At 53.7% G+C, this 19,104-nt stretch overlaps 1 protein-coding gene across 1 annotated transcript; it reads left to right on the top strand.

Moving 5' to 3' along the window:
• The first annotated feature begins 177 nt into the window (after positions 1–177).
• LOC144940822 (uncharacterized) lies at positions 178–13,308 on the top strand. The gene is made up of 6 exons (XM_078867258.1): positions 178–646; positions 7,971–8,118; positions 9,154–9,328; positions 10,516–10,639; positions 11,071–11,286; positions 11,775–13,308. The coding sequence occupies exons 1-6, from the start codon at positions 591–593 to the stop codon at positions 12,226–12,228; spliced, it is 1,173 nt and encodes a 390-aa protein (XP_078723384.1). The 5' UTR covers positions 178–590; the 3' UTR covers positions 12,229–13,308.
• Positions 13,309–19,104: the final 5,796 nt, after the last annotated feature.

The following is a 19,104-nucleotide window of genomic DNA, read 5'->3' as shown; positions in this document are numbered from 1 at the left end:
AATTGCCACCTTTGCTGCCACGCCAAGATGCCCAATGTTGATTTTAGAAGCTTGAACATAGCAAATAAGTCCCTTGAACGACGTCCTTTCAGTGCGTGTTTGTGTGCGCGTGTGTGTACGTGGTTGCTAAGTGGTGACGTAATGCACACAACACGTGGAGCGCTGCGATGATGATGATGAAGAGGGGCTCCATGGAGGTTGTCGGCTTTGTGGGCTCCACTCCGGTGCTGGTTTTGGAGAAGCGATAGTGCATCATACACGCACACCAGAGTAGCGTAATAACACACTCACGTCGTCCGTTGTGTAACATGCGGAGACATACTTTAAGACATGGACAGATTCTTTTTTAGAAGCTAAATAATCGAAAACACAAATTCGGCACGGGCACGCAAGTACAACTGACTCTGTTCCATCAAACCCCTGTGCAGCTATGAACATATTGCTTTACTATTGAGAACCCAAAGGCTACAGTAGAGGCTAAGAACCACGGCTTTAGAACAACAGCGGACGCCCTCTATAGAATCGTGTAGTCGTGCAAGCCAGCAGAGTGGCGCCAGTCGCCGTGGAGACTGCGAGCAGGAGGCTGCGCCATGGCTCCCAGGACGTTGAAGAAGAGCGGGCACAAGAAGGCGACCAAGAAGAAACGGCAAGTGTTTGACTGCATGCACCCTCGTTTGCACTTCGCGATGATGTTGTTGTGTTTAGCCGGGCAACGCACGCACGGTCACGTGGGCACGCGTGGTGTTCACATTTGCCGGACATCTGTGCAAAAATAGCTTCATAGCTCATCGGATTCCTCCAGTACAACGAAATATTCTGATGATCAATTTGGGTTCGCCGCCTGTCGCAGACGTGCACGGTTCGAATCCAGCGGCCGCCCTCGGCTATCCGTGCGGGTGTAATAAGATCCTTACTCTTAGGTTTTTTCGGTAAAGTCACGTAGGTAAAAAAATAAAATTAAAATTAATAAAAGTAATAATAGAAATAAAATAATAAATCACGACGTTTCGGAGGCAACACAAGTCTCCGTCATCAGGTGGGGCCGTCACGGCTAGATTTACTGTATCAAGTGAGAATACAGTAAATGTAGCTGTGACGGTCCCACCTGATGACGGATGCTTGTGTTGCCTCCGAAACGTCGTGATTTATTATTTTATTTCTATTATTACTTTATTAATTTTAATTTTATTTTTTCCCTACGTGACTTTACCGAAAAAACCTAAGAGTATGAATCCTTGCAGTCACGAAAGCTTCAAATCTAGAATGTAATAAGATCCTTGATAATAGGCACCGTGCCACGGGCAGCCCGCCTCACCGCAGTGGAGACGTTAAAGACCCTCACACGTCGTGAGCGAGAGTAGGGACCATGGCGTGCCGGTGGCAACCTCCAAATGGGAACTAATTTGTGTGTTCCCAATTTGAATAGTCCAACCAGCGCAAGTTGTTACTCAGCTTGTGGATTATAGAGAGCACGAAACAACGCATCCCTCCCAGGTCACTCGTGTAGACCAAACTCATCCTGCACCTCATGAGTTCTCGGCCGGGGTGAATAAGCTTCACCAGCCAGCGATGTTGGCAGCGTACGTGGACAGTGAGCTGTGTGACAGGACACGTGGAGTGTTGTTGTTGTTGTTATTTGTCGGCAATATTGTTGGTGGCAGTGGCGCACGTGATGAGCAGAATCTCTGAACGATGCGTCGATGACTCCGTGACCAATGAAAGGGATTAAAACAAAAAAAATAGGCGACGATTCGAGCAATGACCCTTCTTCAGAGCACACCGGTCATCTTCCACGTGCCTACTATGCAGAATCAGAACATTACATTAGACTGCAGGAGGAATCCGATGAGCCGCAAAGCTATTCTGCTTATTCTTCTTCACCGGTGTCCAGTCGGGACACGGGGTCGGAACGCTACGTGCATATTCAGCCACATACATTTTGCGCCAGCGTTGTGTTGCTGTTGTGTTGTTGTTGTGTTGCTGTTGTGTTGTTGTTGTGTTGTTGTTGCTGTCACTCAAACCGCGACGCGAGGCCCTCCCAGCACGCCCTGCGCGTGACACTCGCTTCTCGCGCGCGTGAACACGGGGGAGGGGGAGCGGTGGCGCAGTGGTTAGCGCGCTGCGCTACGAAGCAGGCGATCCCCAGTTCGATTCCCGCTCACGGCCACCAACACCAGAGACGATTATCTGAACCGGTCCTGGCTGGGCCTCTCCTAGGTCGACTCAGCCTCAACTTAGTAACATCGCAACTGGCGTGGTGCTGGCCACCCACCAACCCTCTTGTGTCACGTGACGACCTTCAGAGGGGTTACTTGCTAACAGCAGCACTTGCTCCAAAAAGTCTGTTCGGACTACACGGGGCATCTTTGTTTTTTGCGAGCACCAAAATATACTAATAGGGTTTTCCCCCTTTTTTCTGGCAACAAAACTGACACCTTTGGCAAGGAATCATGCTTACATTAACCACAATACTTGCAGTCAAATGCAAACAAAAAACAATACTCTGATCATTTATGCATTGTCCACACCAGAGACAGCTTTCTTTAGAGCCGTGTCTCATAAGGCGCACGCCTTTTGGCGTCATCTGGTCGAACACCCAATGAGACAAGCCTCTAAAGAAAGCTCTCTCTGGTGTGGACCAATCAGTTTCAAGGACAATGCATAAATGATCAGAGTATTGTTTTTTGTTTGCATTTGACTGCAAGTATTGTGGTTAATGTAAACATGATTCCTTGCAAAAGGTGTCAGTTTTGTTGCCAGAAAAAAGGGGGAAACCCCTAGTAGTATCGTTGTCTTTGTCACGCGTGTGAACATTCAAATTCACTTCCCTCCCGTCGCCACGTGGAGTGCGTCGCACGCCACCCGCTGGTCGCCGCGTGCTCTGCATTTGTACAACTTTCAAGATTGACATTATTAGATTATTAGTATAGTTCTGTAGAAGTAACGGGCTCCTCACGTTAATTGTTGATCGATTCACGTGGGTTCTTACCACGCTCGTACACGTCTGTAGGAGCAGCCTGTTCTTTTTATTTCTTTCTCGGACGAGTCAGACAATACAATCTGTAGGGTACAGACAAAACTCGACTCACCAGCCAGGAGAATGATGCAAAACCGTAGAGTTCAAGTTCAAGTTCATTTATTAGGTAGAGCCCTGTGAGCCATTCGGCTCTTCAATCGGGTGCAACCGCAACAAACAAAAAACAAAAACATGAACAAAAAACATCTTAAAGAGAACGGACCGTACAGTCGTGACCACTTCGCACAAACCAGACTATTAAAAAAACGAGTCAGTACAAGACAAAATAGTTTCTAGTTCTATCTTTTGTAATCAAATCATGCTGGTGACATCTGGCAGCAATTGATTCTGAGGAGTCACCGTGCGTTTGCGTGTGCAGACATCGACTTACAAACACCCACACGACCCCTTCCTGTCAACCCCCTATCAGTGCCCTACCTCGTTACACACCAATCAGACATTATTGGTCACCCCGTGCCCCTTATACACCTCAACGTTCATCCTATAAAGTCCCATCTCAACGGAGTAAAAACAGACAAATGTTTTGTTGTTAGCCCGTATTGAAACGGCTGTACGCCTGAAAACTCAATTTCCCTGCACAAGAATACGGGGTAAACCGTACGGGTTCACAGCTATGCGAAACAGCTGCCATGAATATTTATGTATTTTCTGACATCGACTTAAAACGCGAACTCGTACTTGAAAACGGAACCGCTGATCTATTTTTGTTCAGTGGAGCGATCGTGAACGCTGCTGGAATGATGTCCTCCCATAGCTTGTGTAAAAACAATACTCTACATTTGTTTGTGTGGAGAGACGGGCACAGCGATGGAGGGAAACGCATTGTTTGCTTGTCTACGCTGTTAATCAATCCTGACAATTCATCCGTACGTCTCTAGTTTGTACGGCAGTAGTAACCCTAACCCTGGACCACACAGCTCTTGATGGAAGAATTCCTGCATAACCGTGGACGATGTGTATATCCCTTGCCGCCCTATTGTGTCATTGATGTATACTGCGAATATATTCGTAGCCTCGGAGTTTACTGTGGTTCACTGCAAACCACCGCGTTACAATGAATGTCTCTTACTTGAACCAGGAGAAACCTCTCTCCCTGGCTGGAGATGCTGAAACAAAACAGACGCCCGATGTGAACCCTGGGAGCCATTCGCGTTTGGAGGGGGGGGGGCGTTAATGACCTGGGTTTGTTTGAGCCAATTACCCGAACGTAATTAAAAGCGGGGATCAACCTGTTCACGCCCTAGGACTCGGCTATCAATACAGCAGCGGCAGCAGCGGCTCGAATCGCTCCCTGGGTGAGAGGCGGTGCTGGTGGTGGTGGTGGTGTAGTTTATTTTAGTCCATCACTTGAGACTCGCCGCCCGTGAAGTGTCGTGGGTGTCATTCTCTGCAAACGCTCCTTCACTGCCCTCACCTCAACCCGCCCCCCCTCCCATCGATTCACTCTGCCCCCCCCCCTGAAGTTACAAGGCCCCCCTCCCCATCGATTCACTCTGCCCCCCCCCTGAAGTTGCAAGGCCCCCCCTCCCATCGATTCACTCTGCCCCCCACTGAAGTTACAAGGCCCCCCCTCCCATCGATTTACTCTGCCCCCCACTGAAGTTGCAAGGCCCCCCCTCCCATCGATTCACTCTGCCCCCCACTGAAGTTACAAGGCCCCCCCCTCCCATCGATTTACTCTGCCCCCCACTGAAGTTGCAAGGCCCCCCCTCCCATCGATTCACTCTGCCCCCCACTGAAGTTACAAAGCCCCCCTCCCATCGATTCACTCTGCTCCCCACTGAAGTTGCAAGGCCCCCCTCCCCAAGCACTAAAAATAGTGTCCACACAGCCAACTACCATCCCCACTCCTTGTCCACGAAAACACGCACACAGACACCGATAAAGAGACACGCAGAGACAAAGGTACCCTGTGTAGCTTACACAGGCTGTCGAGTAAAGTGGCGTCAGCGAGGGGTGGTGTGGGCAGATCCACGCTCGGCCGCCTTTGTCTCCCCAATTGCTGATTTTATTACAACACCGAACCAGGAACTTATTTAAGGCTGAGTCGGCCTAGGGCAGGGGTCGGCAACCTGCGGCTCCGGAGCCGCATGCGGCTCTTTTGAACCTTGACCGCGGCTCCGGGGCGGATGCTAGCGAGGGGAGGAGGCGCACTGTGACACCTGCTCTGGCGTTGCCGCTGCTGACAGGTCGCCGCTCCGCTCCACACTGCCCGCCCGGTGACAGGCAATAACGTTGCCGTTGCTTTGTCACATGTTTGGAAGAAGTAAAAACCTTCCTGGGCAGCAAAGAGCTCACCTTTGCTGAGCTGGAACAGCCAGAGTGGCTGGAAAAATTACATTTTATGGTAGACATGACAGCACATCTAAACACGCTAAATACAACCCTTCAGGGGAAAGGAGGCACAGCCCTGCACATGCTGGAGGAGGTTTTGGCATTCGAGCGCAAGTTGACAGTGTTTGTCAAAGATTTACAGAGAGGTACACTGTCTCACTTTCCCTCTTTGAGAGAGTTCAAACAAAGTCATGATACGATAAATTTGGAATATTTCAAGTCTGCAATCACCACAATGCAAAGTTCGTTTGGGAAACGATTCTGTGAGTTCAGAGAGGAAAAAACGACATTATCCTTCCCTGTCACTCCCCTGGCGATCGATCCATCCCTATTGAATATGACTGCATTTGCAGGTGTAAGTCAACCTGATCTTGAGATGGAACTGGCCGATATAGCCGACAAAGATATATGGGTGTCCAAGTTCAAATGCTTGACCGCTACTCTTGAGGATGTTGCCCGTCAGAAGGCCATTCTGGCTCAGAATCATAAATGGAGTGATATTGAAAACCTTCCCAAACAGGACAAACTTGTATTCGAAACATGGAATGCCATCCCCAACACTTATATAAACATGAAAAAGTATGCATTTGGAGTCCTGTCGATCTTCGGCTCCACATATGTATGTGAGCAGGTCTTCTCCAACATGAACTATATTAAAAACAAACATCGATCACGCCTCACAGATGACAGCTTGCAAGCCTGTGTGAAAATGAAGGTGACGTCTTACAGCCCTGATGTGCAGACACTGTGCACTGAGGTTCAGGAGCAAAAATCCCATTAACCAGGTAATTTAGCTATTAATTTGCAAAAATATATTTTACATTGTTAAGTGAAAAAGTCCTTTTTTTATTCAGATTGACAGCTGACTGCACGATCCTGTATATAGCAATAAGGTAAGAAACAATATATGCAGTGTTATATTTGTTTTAAATGTTGCAATGGTTTTGCGGCTCCCAGTTTATTTTTTCCTTCGGAAACGGGTCCAAGTGGCTCTTTATGTCTTAAAGGTTGCAGACCCCTGGCCTAGGGAAAGCCCTCGGTCAGCACACGAGGGAGTGGGTGGCCAGCACCACGTCCGGCCGTCTTTGTCTCTCTCGTGGCGATGTTTACGCGTCGCACCAGGTACTCATTTGAGGGCTGAGTCGACCGAGGGGGAGTCTCAGGACCGATTCAGATAATTATCGTCACCGGTGGTGGCCGTTTAGCGAGAATCGATTTGGGTCTCCCGATTCGTAGCGAAGTTACGCTAACCACTGCGCCACCGCTCCCCACACAGAACTGTTCACGAACGCACACCACTCCCACGTGGACTTTTCCGAGCGTGTCTTTCTTGCTGTTGCGTGAAACGAGCGCTTCGTTCACTCGCATTGTCAGTGGAGCTCACACGTCTCGCACCGAAGGGAGATGCACCTTCCCAAATGGATTTCTTATCGGCACGGAGATGTTCAAGCGAATGTTGCCGCTGTGACGTTCGCAGTTGTTATGGCTCCGGGCACAATCAGCAACGACAACTCCACACGGTCGTCCTGAGCAACAAGGCCGTGGCCTCAAAAGCACAACATGGACAATCGGTGACGTTTCGGGTACTGGTCCTTCTCCATCGCGTTTGTAAATGTTATTTGATGAACAGTTTTATTTTTTTAATTGGCCGGTATATAAATAGTCACAGTCATTGTAAATACCGAGAAACAGACAACACCTTCAAGAATAAAAAAAAAAGCGTTACGACAGAATAAACTAAATTTAAATGCAGAGGACAATAACAAAACGTTGCTGGTCACAGCGCACTGTGTCAAGACTGCGGTCCTGTGGGCACGCGGCAGAATGCAGCCAGCGCAGCGTCACACAACCACGTGGTCCCCTGCTTGAGCACGCGCCCTCCTCGACTGAAGGTTAAAGACACAACGACACAGAGCGGCGCGACTGTGACCACGCAACCCCCCAAACACCCCGTGGGGCCGCCGAGTCAACCCCAAGTGAGGTCGCCCGCGACCCTTCAACGGGGCAACAGCAGCAGCAGCAGGAGGAGGCACGGCGACGAGACACCAGGCGCCCTCCCTCCCCGTCTCTGCTGAAGCGAAGCCCTCTCTCGCCGTGGCGAGCAGCAGTAGCAGCAGGAGGAGGCACGGCGACGAGACACCAGGCGCCCTCCCTCCCCGTCTCTGCTGAAGCGAAGCCCTCTCTCGCCGTGGCGAGCAGCAGTAGCAGCAGGAGGAGGCACGGCGACGAGACACCAGGCGCCCTCCCTCCCCGTCTCTGCTGAAGCGAAGCCCTCTCTCGCCGTGGCGAGCAGCAGTAGCAGCAGGAGGAGGCACGGCGACGAGACACCAGGCGCCCTCCCTCCCCGTCTCTGCTGAAGCGAAGCCCTCTCTCGCCGTGGCGAGCAGCAGTAGCAGCAGGAGGAGACCTCCACAATGGCATTCAGCGCCATGGCCACCTATTGCCACCGTGCGCAACAGCACACGCAACGCCTCTGCGAGTGCCACACGTGCCGCGTTGCACGCCCCGCACACCTGAAAAGGTCGGCTGCTTTGCCGTGGCTGAGTGCTCGATGAACGAACGTCGCCCCCCCCGCCCCCCCCGCCCCTGTCGCGTCCAGCTCGCCGACGGGAGCTCCGGACGGCGAGGTGGCGTCCGAGCGCCCGGAGCCCGCCCCGGACGATGCCCGGCGGCCCGCGGGCTCCGGCAAGGGCAAGAAGAAGTCGAGGAAAGGCAAAGTGAAGCTCACCAAGTCGGAGAGAGCTCTGGTAAGAGTGAACGAGGTCGTTTAAACAGCAACAATAATAATAACAACAACAGTGTTTAGAATCATTTCGACTTGCGCAGTGCTCATTCACTCTCACAGAGAGAGAGAGAGAGGACGACTCGGAGGGCGGTGGATGACACCGCACACGAGGTGGAAGGCAGCTGCCCCGCGGTGCGCCGCCGCTACCGATGATTACCCAAGCTCTGCCGTCCTCCTCTACACAGATATTTTCAGCCAACTAATGGGTGTTTAGACGCGTGGAAGGAAACCGGAGCGCCCGGAGAGAGTCCACAGGTGCGAGGGGGCAACACTCTATCCCACAGAGAAGGGACACGTGGCACGAGTTCACTTGCCGTACCGCCTGCCGCTGGCGAGCCTGGGCACGGCAACCTCCTCGACGCCAGCTCCACTACATTTGTGTGATCCATCAGCCCTCGTTCCCTCTACTATGTTGGATTACAGCCGTGCACAGGCACCACTGCCGGAAACTTATATTGCAGTGTCAACCATTCCAGGGTACAACTTACTAATAAACCAAAAGCCACCCACTTAGAATCTGCTGTCCTGCTGAAAATCTTAGAAACTTGGGTAAATGCAAATCTGCTTATTTAGCAATAATTTTACTAATGTGCAGTAAGCTAGGCAGTCCCCATCTCTGGAGAGGCTCACACCCTGCCCACTTAGTCTGGCTTCGAAAGGTTTTTACTGTGATCATATTTATCACTCGTGGTAAGTTTGGCACATGGTAGATTATATCTGTAAATGATGCCATGGGATGTACTAGTTTATATTTACGACGAGTAGCATTCTTGCACAGGGGCATCTAATACTCTGACATTGTCTGCAATGACGGAAACACTGCGGTCGTGTACAGTGTCTTAAATAGCAGTTGCTGGCCTTGGGGTTTGGTGGTCGCATTTGGACGTTGGGCCAACGTCGGGGGGGGGGGGGGGGGGCAACGTTGACGCGTCTACCAGGCGGCCGCGTTGCCCGAGCGTGGGATCGCATCGTGCCGCTCCCGATGTTGCCGTGGCAGGCCAGGCTGGAGAAATCCTGCGCGGCGTTTGAGCGGCAACCGGACAGCTACCGCGAGTTCCTCGTCTCCGCCGACCGCTGGCTGCGGAGGAACGGGCCCCTCGTCGCACGCGCTTTGCGCAAGATAGACGACGGAGCGGAGGGTGGCGCCGTGTCGCACGCCGACCTCAAACTCGGTGAGGGGTTTGTCCGCCGCGCGACGTCGCCCCTCTCCCGTTCGTGAGTCGACGCCCGCGGCCGGGGCTCTCCGTGCCGCCGGCGACGACGCCCGGCCCGGCGCTTACGGGAGGGGCGTTCTGGAGCGGGCCCCCCGCACGACCGCACGCTCCTTTGCCTCCCGCTCCCGCTCCCCGCACCCGAGCTCACTCTCCTCCATCGCGGCGTGAGTCCGTGCTGTGGTGGCCCCCCGCACGACTGCCCCACTGGGCCCTCGTCCCCCAGACTCATGGGGGTCGGGGCTGCCTCGCCACGCGTGGCCCTCGTCCCAGGTACACGGACAGCGACGCTGCACACACAGCCGGATGAAGGCCACCCCTCGCCGAGAGGGCGTATTTGGCCATACCTGTGTAGAGGAGTAAAATAGGGACGTGACGTCAGGTGTGCCGTTCAGTGCGATGACGTCACGTCTCCTAGGGTACTTAAGGGAGACCCCGTGACGTAAGCGGGGTCACTGTGGGAACGGGTAGAGTAAGCAGAGTGAAGAGGGAACCAGGGGTAGAGAGAGGGATCGAGTGGTGAGTCTGGGGAGAAGCCGGTGGTAGCCGTAGAGGTGCTTCTCTCTCCGCTCGGTGGAGTCGGCAGAGTCCACGATCCGACACGAGAGGGAGAGACCGGAGCTAGCCGGCAGGGACCCGCACTCAGAGTAGGACCCCCCTAGCCCCTGGGAGTTGTGTACCCTGCTGTGTAATATTGTAACAGCTTTAATAAACCCTGGCGAAAGCCCTTAACTTACCTCCGTCTCCGAGTACGTCCGTCGGAACTTCTCTACACCTGGATAGGGGGCAGGGTGCAGAACAAAGTGGGGTTTGCTGCGCTGGCCTCTGCTGCCCACAACGCCGACTGCACCACTCTGCTGACTCGAAGGTCTTCAGATCAGATAGAAGATCCCCTCCTCGTAGAGGTCTCTGGTCACCACCCGTCTACGCGGGCGCCCGGGCCAGACACTTTCGGTGCCACGTTGACATTTACCGAATGCGTCGGGTTCATTGCGGCGATACAGCTCCGGCTGTTCACACCGTTGCAATAGAAACAGAGATACAAATTGACATTAGCCAAGCACTGCAACGAGGCCTCCATGACCAACTGTCCGTTCGTCCGTTCGTTCGTTTGTATTTTGGGTGACGGGCGGCGTTGGCTGGAGCAGCGCTGCGTAACTTTGGCGCCCCGTGCGACGCGGTCCGGCTCCACGTGCTCACCAAGCTGCTGGACCCGCACTCGACGGGCTCCGTGGACTACCGCTCGCTGGGCGCCGGGCTCCACGTCCCCGGGTAACCACCGCCCCCCCGCGCCCCCCCCCCCCGCGTCTCCCCCCCCCCCCCCGCGTCTGCCCCCCCCCGCGCCCCCCCCCCTGCGTCCCACCCCCCCGCGTCCCCCCTGTGCACTGCATGCCGGTTGACATCCTGTGTGTGTGTTCATTTGCCATTTGTCCAGGTTCATTGTCGTCTTCAACCAATGAGGGAATGCATCAACTTGATGTATGTTGAACTTCTTTCGCACCATGCGTAGGATAACGGCCGCTGAAGTGCATCTGAAAGCACCTCCAGTTAGCATGGTCGGCTACGTATCGTGCGAAAGAAGTTCAACGTGCGTACACACGGTAATGAGCGGCGTTTACGCACACGTCCCGTGTACGCACACGTCCCGTGTCGGCTTTCTTGTTGGCGAGCTTCATGTGACGGTCCCCTTGACTTGTGGCCAGGGTTCCAGAACCGCGTGACGGCGAGAAGCACGGCTGGACGGAGCGAGCAGAGAGCGAGCGAGCGGAGGAGGAGGAGGATGATGAGGATGATGATGATGAGACTGACAAGGAGGGACAAACGGACGGCCACCGGCTGACGGTCACCAAGGAAACGTTGGACCGGTGTCCGCATTGCAAAATGGGGGTTTGGAAGCCTCGTCAGGTTGAGGACGACAGGTAAATATGGCAGCGAGACACCGTCGTGTGCATGTGAGTGTATGTGTGTGTGTGCATGTGAGTGTATGCGTGTGTATGTGTGTGTGTATGTGTGTGTGTGTATGTGTGTGTGTATGTGTGTGTGTGTGTATGTGTGCATGTGAGTGTATGTGTATGTGTGCATGTGAGTGTATGTGTGTGTGTGTATGTGGAACTTCTTTCGCATCGTACGTAGCCTACCGTGCTAATCGGAGGTGCGGGGGAAGGACAACAAATGGCGAGATACGACATGTAGATACATGTACATACACAATGCAGATACCACAAGTAGATACGACATGTAGACACATGTACATACGAGATGAAGATACCACAAGTACAATATAGGGACGGTCTCTAGTGGAGGCCCTCCTGGCAGCAGTGGCTGGAGCAAGGGAAATTCAGGGCTGCACCTTTGCCGCGTATGACGAAAGCGGCGCTCCTGACCGCGTCTCTCCGTGTGCCCGAAGGTTCGTGGAGCTGGAGGTGCGGCTGGTGCCGTTTGACGGCGCCGCGTCCCACCCGGGCCACGTGAAGGTGCTGGCGGGCGCCGGCACCACGCTGCACGGGCTGGCGCGCTCGCTGCGCGCCCTCGCCCACACCCCCAGCACCGCCGTGCGCCTCTACCGCCCCGACCGCCGGCCCCACGCGGACAGCGCCCTGCGGCCCTCGGGCCGCGAGCCGCAGGGCGCCGTCGCCGCGGCCACGGAGGCTCCCCGCGGCAACGAGCTCGAACTCGTGCCGCTAGAGGATTCTCCGGGCCTCACCCTGCGGGAATTGGGTGTCGGGTCCGGCTCTTTGAACCGACCGAAGAGCGTGCGGCTCTGCTACGATTACGCCCTCCAAAGCCAGAAGTGCCCCCTGCTCAACTGTGATTATTACTTCACGGGTAAGGGCTCGCGGTCCGGCCCGAGCGTGGGGTGAGCGGATCCCTGCGACGTGGCGTGGCTCTCGCCGCTCCGTCGGTCGTTTTTTTTAATCCTCTCTGCCCTGCGGCCTCCTGCCCCGCAGTTCCCCCCCACCACCCCCCGCCCCTCTGTGGTAGAGCGTCTTGAGATGTGGTCTTCGTCTACACTTTATACTACCACATTTCATTGTTTGTGCGTTGGTTTGTTGTCCTTCCCCCGCACCTCCGATTAGCACGGATAGCCGCGTACGGCGCAAAAGAAGTTCAATGTACGTGCGAAGATCATTTCAAGTTTATTTCGTTTGACCAAGTGAGAACTCGACAGACCGGGATAGTTTCATTTGCAAGAGTGACTTTGGGGGCATCAATCTGATAGTTGAGAGGCGACGATTCCTACGTACGAACCCAATGGATGACTTTTACATTTGGACCATGACCCCGGCACACAATGGCCTCCTCTTGCGAGTGGCGTCAGGCCACTGCGAAGCAGGCGGCGCGTGGTGCCTGTGTTATCACTACACCCGCAGTATTAATCGGGGCAGCCCGCCGGTTGCCAATCGTGAATGTGTCCTCACAACGAGCGGCGAACGCCGGGCCTGGCCGTGCCACCGCCCACTTCATCCCGCAAGGCCGTGTCCTGGTTCCACCTTTAGGAGCAAATGTTCCGCTCAGGGTCATTCTAATTCTTGAGAATGGAATTTACAAAAAAAATTCTCAGGAATGTCGTGGCCTGGTCCCCTCGTTGCACTGTACCTCGTGAAACCTCCCAGGGCTCACTCGGAGCGCAGCGATAGATGTTGATGATTTGTTTTTTACAGGCATTCAAAAATGTCACACATCCCAGTAACGTTTTAAAACGTGACTTTATTTGAATTCCACTCGCACAGACAACTTGAAGTGTGTAGTTGTGCATCTTTATCATTGTACGTGCGACGAGTGAAAACTAAATGACATTGCGAGCAGCGTGAGCATACATACTGCGATGTGCATATAATTTGTTTATGATCAGGAGTGTGATGATTACACTCCTTACGATTCCATTATCACGGTTCAATTCGAGGATTCATTGCCCTATCTTAGTAACTGTCGTTTGTAGCAGCCTGCAGTGGCCACTAAAGGTCACACAAACCGATACCACAAATATGAATAGAAAAACATTCCCCCACGATGCCATGCGCGCGTATCGTCAAGTTTACCCGTGCACATCGACCGATGGTGAATCTTGCAACTCCTGTGCACGAGGTGTGGACCCACGTGTCCCTGCAAATACAACTTCATTAGAGCAGTATAACTCTCAGTTAGGGGATAGATCGTTTTTTGCTTCATCTGTACGGGACAGACCACTGTTCGGACATATCCCTACGTCCGCTCGTCTCCGTTACAGAGCCTGCAGCGTTGTCTTTCTTACGGAACGCACGACGACGGGTCGACGTATCCAGGTGACGACCAACGCTCGTGTTGCGTGAACGTTGCCATCTTGCTCCCACCAAGCCTCCGCAAAGGCTATCGGACGACTTAGTAACCTCAACACTCGCGCACGCACGCACATATATAGAACGTCGCAAATTTCACAGAGCCATACGAAAGAAGAATTCTCAACAGCAACAGAAACACTTTCGACCGATGCTAGCAGTTGATGTGACGCGACGCGGGAGTCGTCTCTTTGTCGACGCTGCATCCCCAGGCGCCTTCTGCGCGGTGCGCTACGAGGAGGGTGAACCACGAGGGCGGTCAGACGAAGAACGCCGATCGTTGAGCGGCGCCTTACGAGCTGGGCGCCGTCTCCGTGAGCCACCAACTCTGTGAACGCCTCCGTACTGCACTGCAAGTGCATTGCACCTCTGATGCTGGCGGCGCATGCAATGCAACTACAATGCACCACGGCGGTGATCGGTTGGCATGTCGGCGTGAGGAGCAGCCCCCCCCCCCCGACGAAACCCAGAGCAGCCATGTGCGTGCGACCCGAACGACGCGAACGTTTAGAAGAGAATCCATCGGCAGTCTAAAGCGGTCACGGCGGCGAGCACCTTTGGTACAAGGAACACGACTCCCGGATCGTACGCCCCGTAATATCTTTGGCAGTGGAGTTCAGCCATTGTCGACGGTGTGAAAGTAACGGGTTGCGTATACTTCATATATATATGGATCTGTATTTTGAGAATGAACAAAAATGATCGAGGCTTTGTAACGGGCGGACGCGTGACGGGTCAAACGAGGGCAGCCTGCTTAGTGGAGGTGCTGTTATGGGTTGGCTGGTTGCAGCATCAGCAGCAGCAGCAGATGGCGTGACTGGGAGTTTAGGCGCCATTTTCAGGACGAGATTTATTCTCATCGACGAGGACCGTCACGGATTCACTTTCATCATTATCATTATTATTATTTTAGTTGGAAACTGAAAACATTTGGGTTCATCGAGGCGGCTGTGGTTGTCGACGAGCATCGAGACGAGGCAGGGTCGCGAAATGAAAACGTGCGGCGAATTAGACGGCGGCTACGTTGAACCGTGCAGTTTTCAAAAAACACGGAGCGGACGCTCCGATGGGCACGCTCAGCCGAGAATAATCGTCGCAGGAATCTCAAAATCGAGCTAATTGGGTGGGAAATCAAAGTTGTGCATCGTAACTTCAGCGGCGGGCAATAGTGGCGATGAAGCGACCGCGTGAGCAACACGGGGCTTGTGTGCAAGGACCTCGAAGCGGAACGAGGCACACGGACACTTGAGATGCGCGTGTCGGCGGCAAATGTTTGTTGAACCTCTTTCGCACCGTACGTAGCCAACTGTGCTAATCGGAGGTGCAGTGTTGAGTCTATGGGCAGTGTTGAGTCTATGGGCAGTGTTGAGGCTATGGGCAGTGTTGAGTCTATGGGCAGCATGTATGTATGAAAGTTGAACTTCTTTCGCACCGTACGTAACCAATCGTGTTAACCGGAGCTGCGGGATAAGGACAACAATGGAGACGCAAGTTTGCCACTGTTATTGTTGATTTATATGCCGGAAACAAAACACAATGTTTTACTGCATTTATTCTACTTGCTTGACTGGGTAGGGTGGAGGGGGGTGCACGATACACATTGTACATTTTTTTTTATCACGTGGCGATCTGAGCCAAAAAAAAATCTCTAACAAAGTGTTTGTTCTATAATTGTAACTGGGCTTTCTTTTTCAAAAAATTCTAAAAATTTACAGTTTTTTCTTATTTTCTTTCTGAACGCGTTTATCAATGCGAGTTGTGAGATTAACGCGGTAAATACCAAATGGAGCAGAGCACACAGATTACGTTTAAACTATCGCCTCCCTGCGGGGATGATTGCTTGTTTCAAAGTTCGCAAGAACGACTTCAAATGATAAACAGAGCGTAATTGCCACTTAGCTATTCAATTACAGCGCACGGTGCTTTGCTGCTCTGAGAAATCATACTTTAGAAAATACGAAATGGCGATATTTTGAAATACTACACTTTATACATTTATTTTGACTAGAATTTGCTTTGCAAGGGGGGTGGCCCATTGGCGGCGGGTCAAGGACATCCCGCGCCAGAAAACGTGAGAGGAGTCTCCGGCTTGGGCCGAGTAAAGGAGACCAAACTTTGCGGGCGTCTTTTGGGACGCGGTTAAAGGTGAGCGGATGAGCTGGAGAGGCCACAGTGCCGTGGAACAAACTGGGTTCAAGAAGGGTGCGCCCATCGACGAGATGCGGGCGGTGCTGTGGTGAGGGTCCTGCCCCGCGTCTGCGTGCCGCACGCCGAGGTCTTCGCCCCCCCCCCCCCCCCGGTTAATTTCGCCACCCAATCTTCACCGATGCCGCCCAAGTAGTACAAATAAAATAAGGCAATTATATGAATGAGTTCAAAGCGTGGTTTTTCTGTCCTGTTTCTTACATCACTCTGCACAACTCTAACTTACATCTTGATTTTCCAATGGCTGACGACGGGGACATTCACATTCAGACAAAGCGGACCGCAAAATATTCCCTTCACGGTATGAAACGAGCCGATCATGTTGTTGTTGTTGTAATGCTCACCGGTATTATTATTATGGCGACATTGGCTTCTAACTCCCAGGCTTCGCACGTAGCAAATCACAAACCACCTCCACCCATCTTCCCTACACGGCCTGGGACCCCTTTGCAGCGTGGCTCAGTTTGCTCATCCCGGCCGCACGGAGCACATGGGGCCCGTATCGCGAACGTTCTAAAAGCCATCCCGTCGCTTGGCCCCACGACACCCCTGAGCCCAGCCAGGGCCCCCCTCTCCGACACTAAAAACTCTCCCCCCACCCCCCACACACCCACACGCGCCCAGCTCCCTAAATCAGCTCGGCGCCTCTCCCCGCTCCTCCTCCCGAGCAATGCCCGGCAGGTTCTCCAGCTTGCCGTCCGCTCGGGAGGCGAAAACAAGAATTTGTTTACGAGCGCCGCAGAGACCGAGGCGGCCCCCCCCCCACTCCCCTATTAGGAGCGGCCTGCGCTTGGGCTTGCTGGGGGAATGGGGCCGCGCAGAGATCGGATTCGGAGCGGCGTTTGCGGGCGGGCGGGCGGTAAAATTAGCGGTGCGAAAACAACGCCACGGCCGTCGTCGTGGTCTCTTCTCGATGGAGCACGGCGAGGGGGTGGGGGGGGGGGCACGGCTGCCGTGGGGCTTCGTTCCGCCAGAAGCCCCGCGGAATAAAATCGAGGAGTCCCAACAAAGGTGGCCCCGAGAACGGCCTCCCTCCCACCACCACCACCATCACCCACCCCACGTTGTTGCGCGGGGGGATTGTGCACTTCGTTGTGGATCTCGTGCAGCTACTAAGTGTTGGATTAATCGAAGTTCACTTTGACAACAAACGTTTTTTTTATCCACGTACTCTGACTTTTGGGTGGCAAATGTACGTGTCGCAGATAGTCAAATTTAACTGTTCGACTACGCACGGTCATGTTTTAATCCCCCACCCCCCCCCCCCCAAAACAACTATGTTTTCCCCTTTATACCTGAAATTAGATTCATCTCTCATATCGATCGTGGGCTTTCTCCACAAGCGGACTTAACAAATTTTGAGGCTATTCATCAAATTAGATGCGCATTAGTAAGACGTCACAAGCTCCCCCACCGCCCCTCGCCCCCTCTCTCTCTTGCATGGATTTGAGTTTTGTTGTTGGCAACCTGAACAATCTTTTTGGTGAAAGAGCAAGCAAGCAAGCGAGGCATTCCAGCTCACCAAGCGACACGCGGCCCCCACTCTCCCCCCCCGCACGCCCGCGCCGTACGAGCCCTAAGACGCGACGCGCTCATCGCAGAAGTTGGCGGCAGGCAACGAACGCAGCTCCCGCATCGTCCCGACGACACCCAAGTCCCGGGGAGGCTCTCGAACCCGCCGGGGTTCGAGCGAAGCGACCGGGGAGCGAGGGAGCGAGGGAGCGAGGCCACCGATGTTTCGGTTTGGCACCGTGCGCGCCGAACTCGGCTCCGGTGACAGCTGTTGCACCTCGCGAGTCTCGGAGAGCTCCACTATTCCGCGTTCGACGACGAGAAATAAAAAATGTAACGACAACAAAAAAAATTTTGCGCGGCGAAATCGCACGCGAGCAAAACACAGAAACGAATTATTTCTGAGCGACGCGGAGGAGAAATAATTCGGCGGAAGGGAGCGACGGACGAGGAGGTGTTTTTGGTCTTCGGCGAGGTGCGCTTTAAACCGACGCACACGCGCGCGCACGTGCCGCTGTGAAGCACGACGACCTTGAACTCACGTGTACCTGCGTGTGTGTGTGTGAAGAACACAACACGTCCACAACAACAACAACAACACCCGCGCATTCTCCAAGTGTAGGTCTCACCTCCAGGTGCCAATGTCTTCGCGCAGCATCTCACACCGAGAATGGTTTCATTTAAAGTTTAGAATAAAAAAACCAAATCTTCATTAAGTGCAATTCCCTCCCTCGTTAAATTTTAACGATTTTTCCTCCCCCTTAAGATTCCCAAGTTCTCGGTCACGGCCAAAAACAATCTGTGCTCTTGACGGCTGAGAGAGCAAGAGGAGGAAGAGAGAGAGGGAGGGAGTGGGTGGGGGGAGCGTGCAGCGAAGGAGACGCGAGCTAGGCAGAGCGGCTGGCGTGGTGCGTGATGCACATTGCGCGGCCCGGCGACCACTCCCCCCGACCAGCGCTCCCCTTTGTACGAACGGGATGGGGTGATCGACACGCAGCCAATGGGCTCGCGTCTCTCGCCGTGTGTGTCGGGGTCGCCTCGCCCAGTCCGGGGCCTCGTGCTTCGGTGGCGGTGGGGGCCCACCAGGCAGAGGAGGAGGAGGTGGTGGGGGTGGAGTGAGATGGTGTTTTGAGGAGTGTGCGTGTGTGTGCGCGTGTGTGTGTGTGTGTTCGGGGAAAATACACACGCACGCAGAGGCACGGGTGGCTTTCGCTTACAGTCTTACACAGTACCAGCCGTGTACCAACCTTCGCAGAGATTCCTGTAAACGTCTTCCTGTGTGGGGAAACACACACACGCGCGCGCACGCCATACCGCGTAGACGCTGGGCATCTGTTGAAAAAAGAGCTTCACGGCTCCTCGGATTCCTCCGGGGATAAATAAAGATCCCGATTCCGACAATCACACGAGGGCCAATGCATCTCGAGTGTATCTCGATATTCCATGTGGCTCATGACGATGATGCTGCCGCTGCTGCTGCATAGTTGCGTGATCACACTGCTTGCAGACGGACAGCAATGGTGCACGGCACACAACCTTTGCATTGCCTGCGCACCAAACTGTAGCAGGCCGAGGTCACTTAAACAAATGCTGACCGGCAGTGGGGGCCTTGCTGGGCACGAACTCTGCAAAGCAAATTTCAATGTCAAAAAATAACAACGTCCACGCGTCGTCATCCATTAGACACCACCATAATCGTCGCCT

Source organism: Lampetra fluviatilis, chromosome 23, assembly GCF_964198595.1.
Source record: "Lampetra fluviatilis chromosome 23, kcLamFluv1.1, whole genome shotgun sequence".
NCBI classification, from domain to species: Eukaryota; Metazoa; Chordata; class Hyperoartia; order Petromyzontiformes; family Petromyzontidae; genus Lampetra; species Lampetra fluviatilis.
This window is presented reverse-complemented; position numbering and strand designations above follow the sequence as displayed.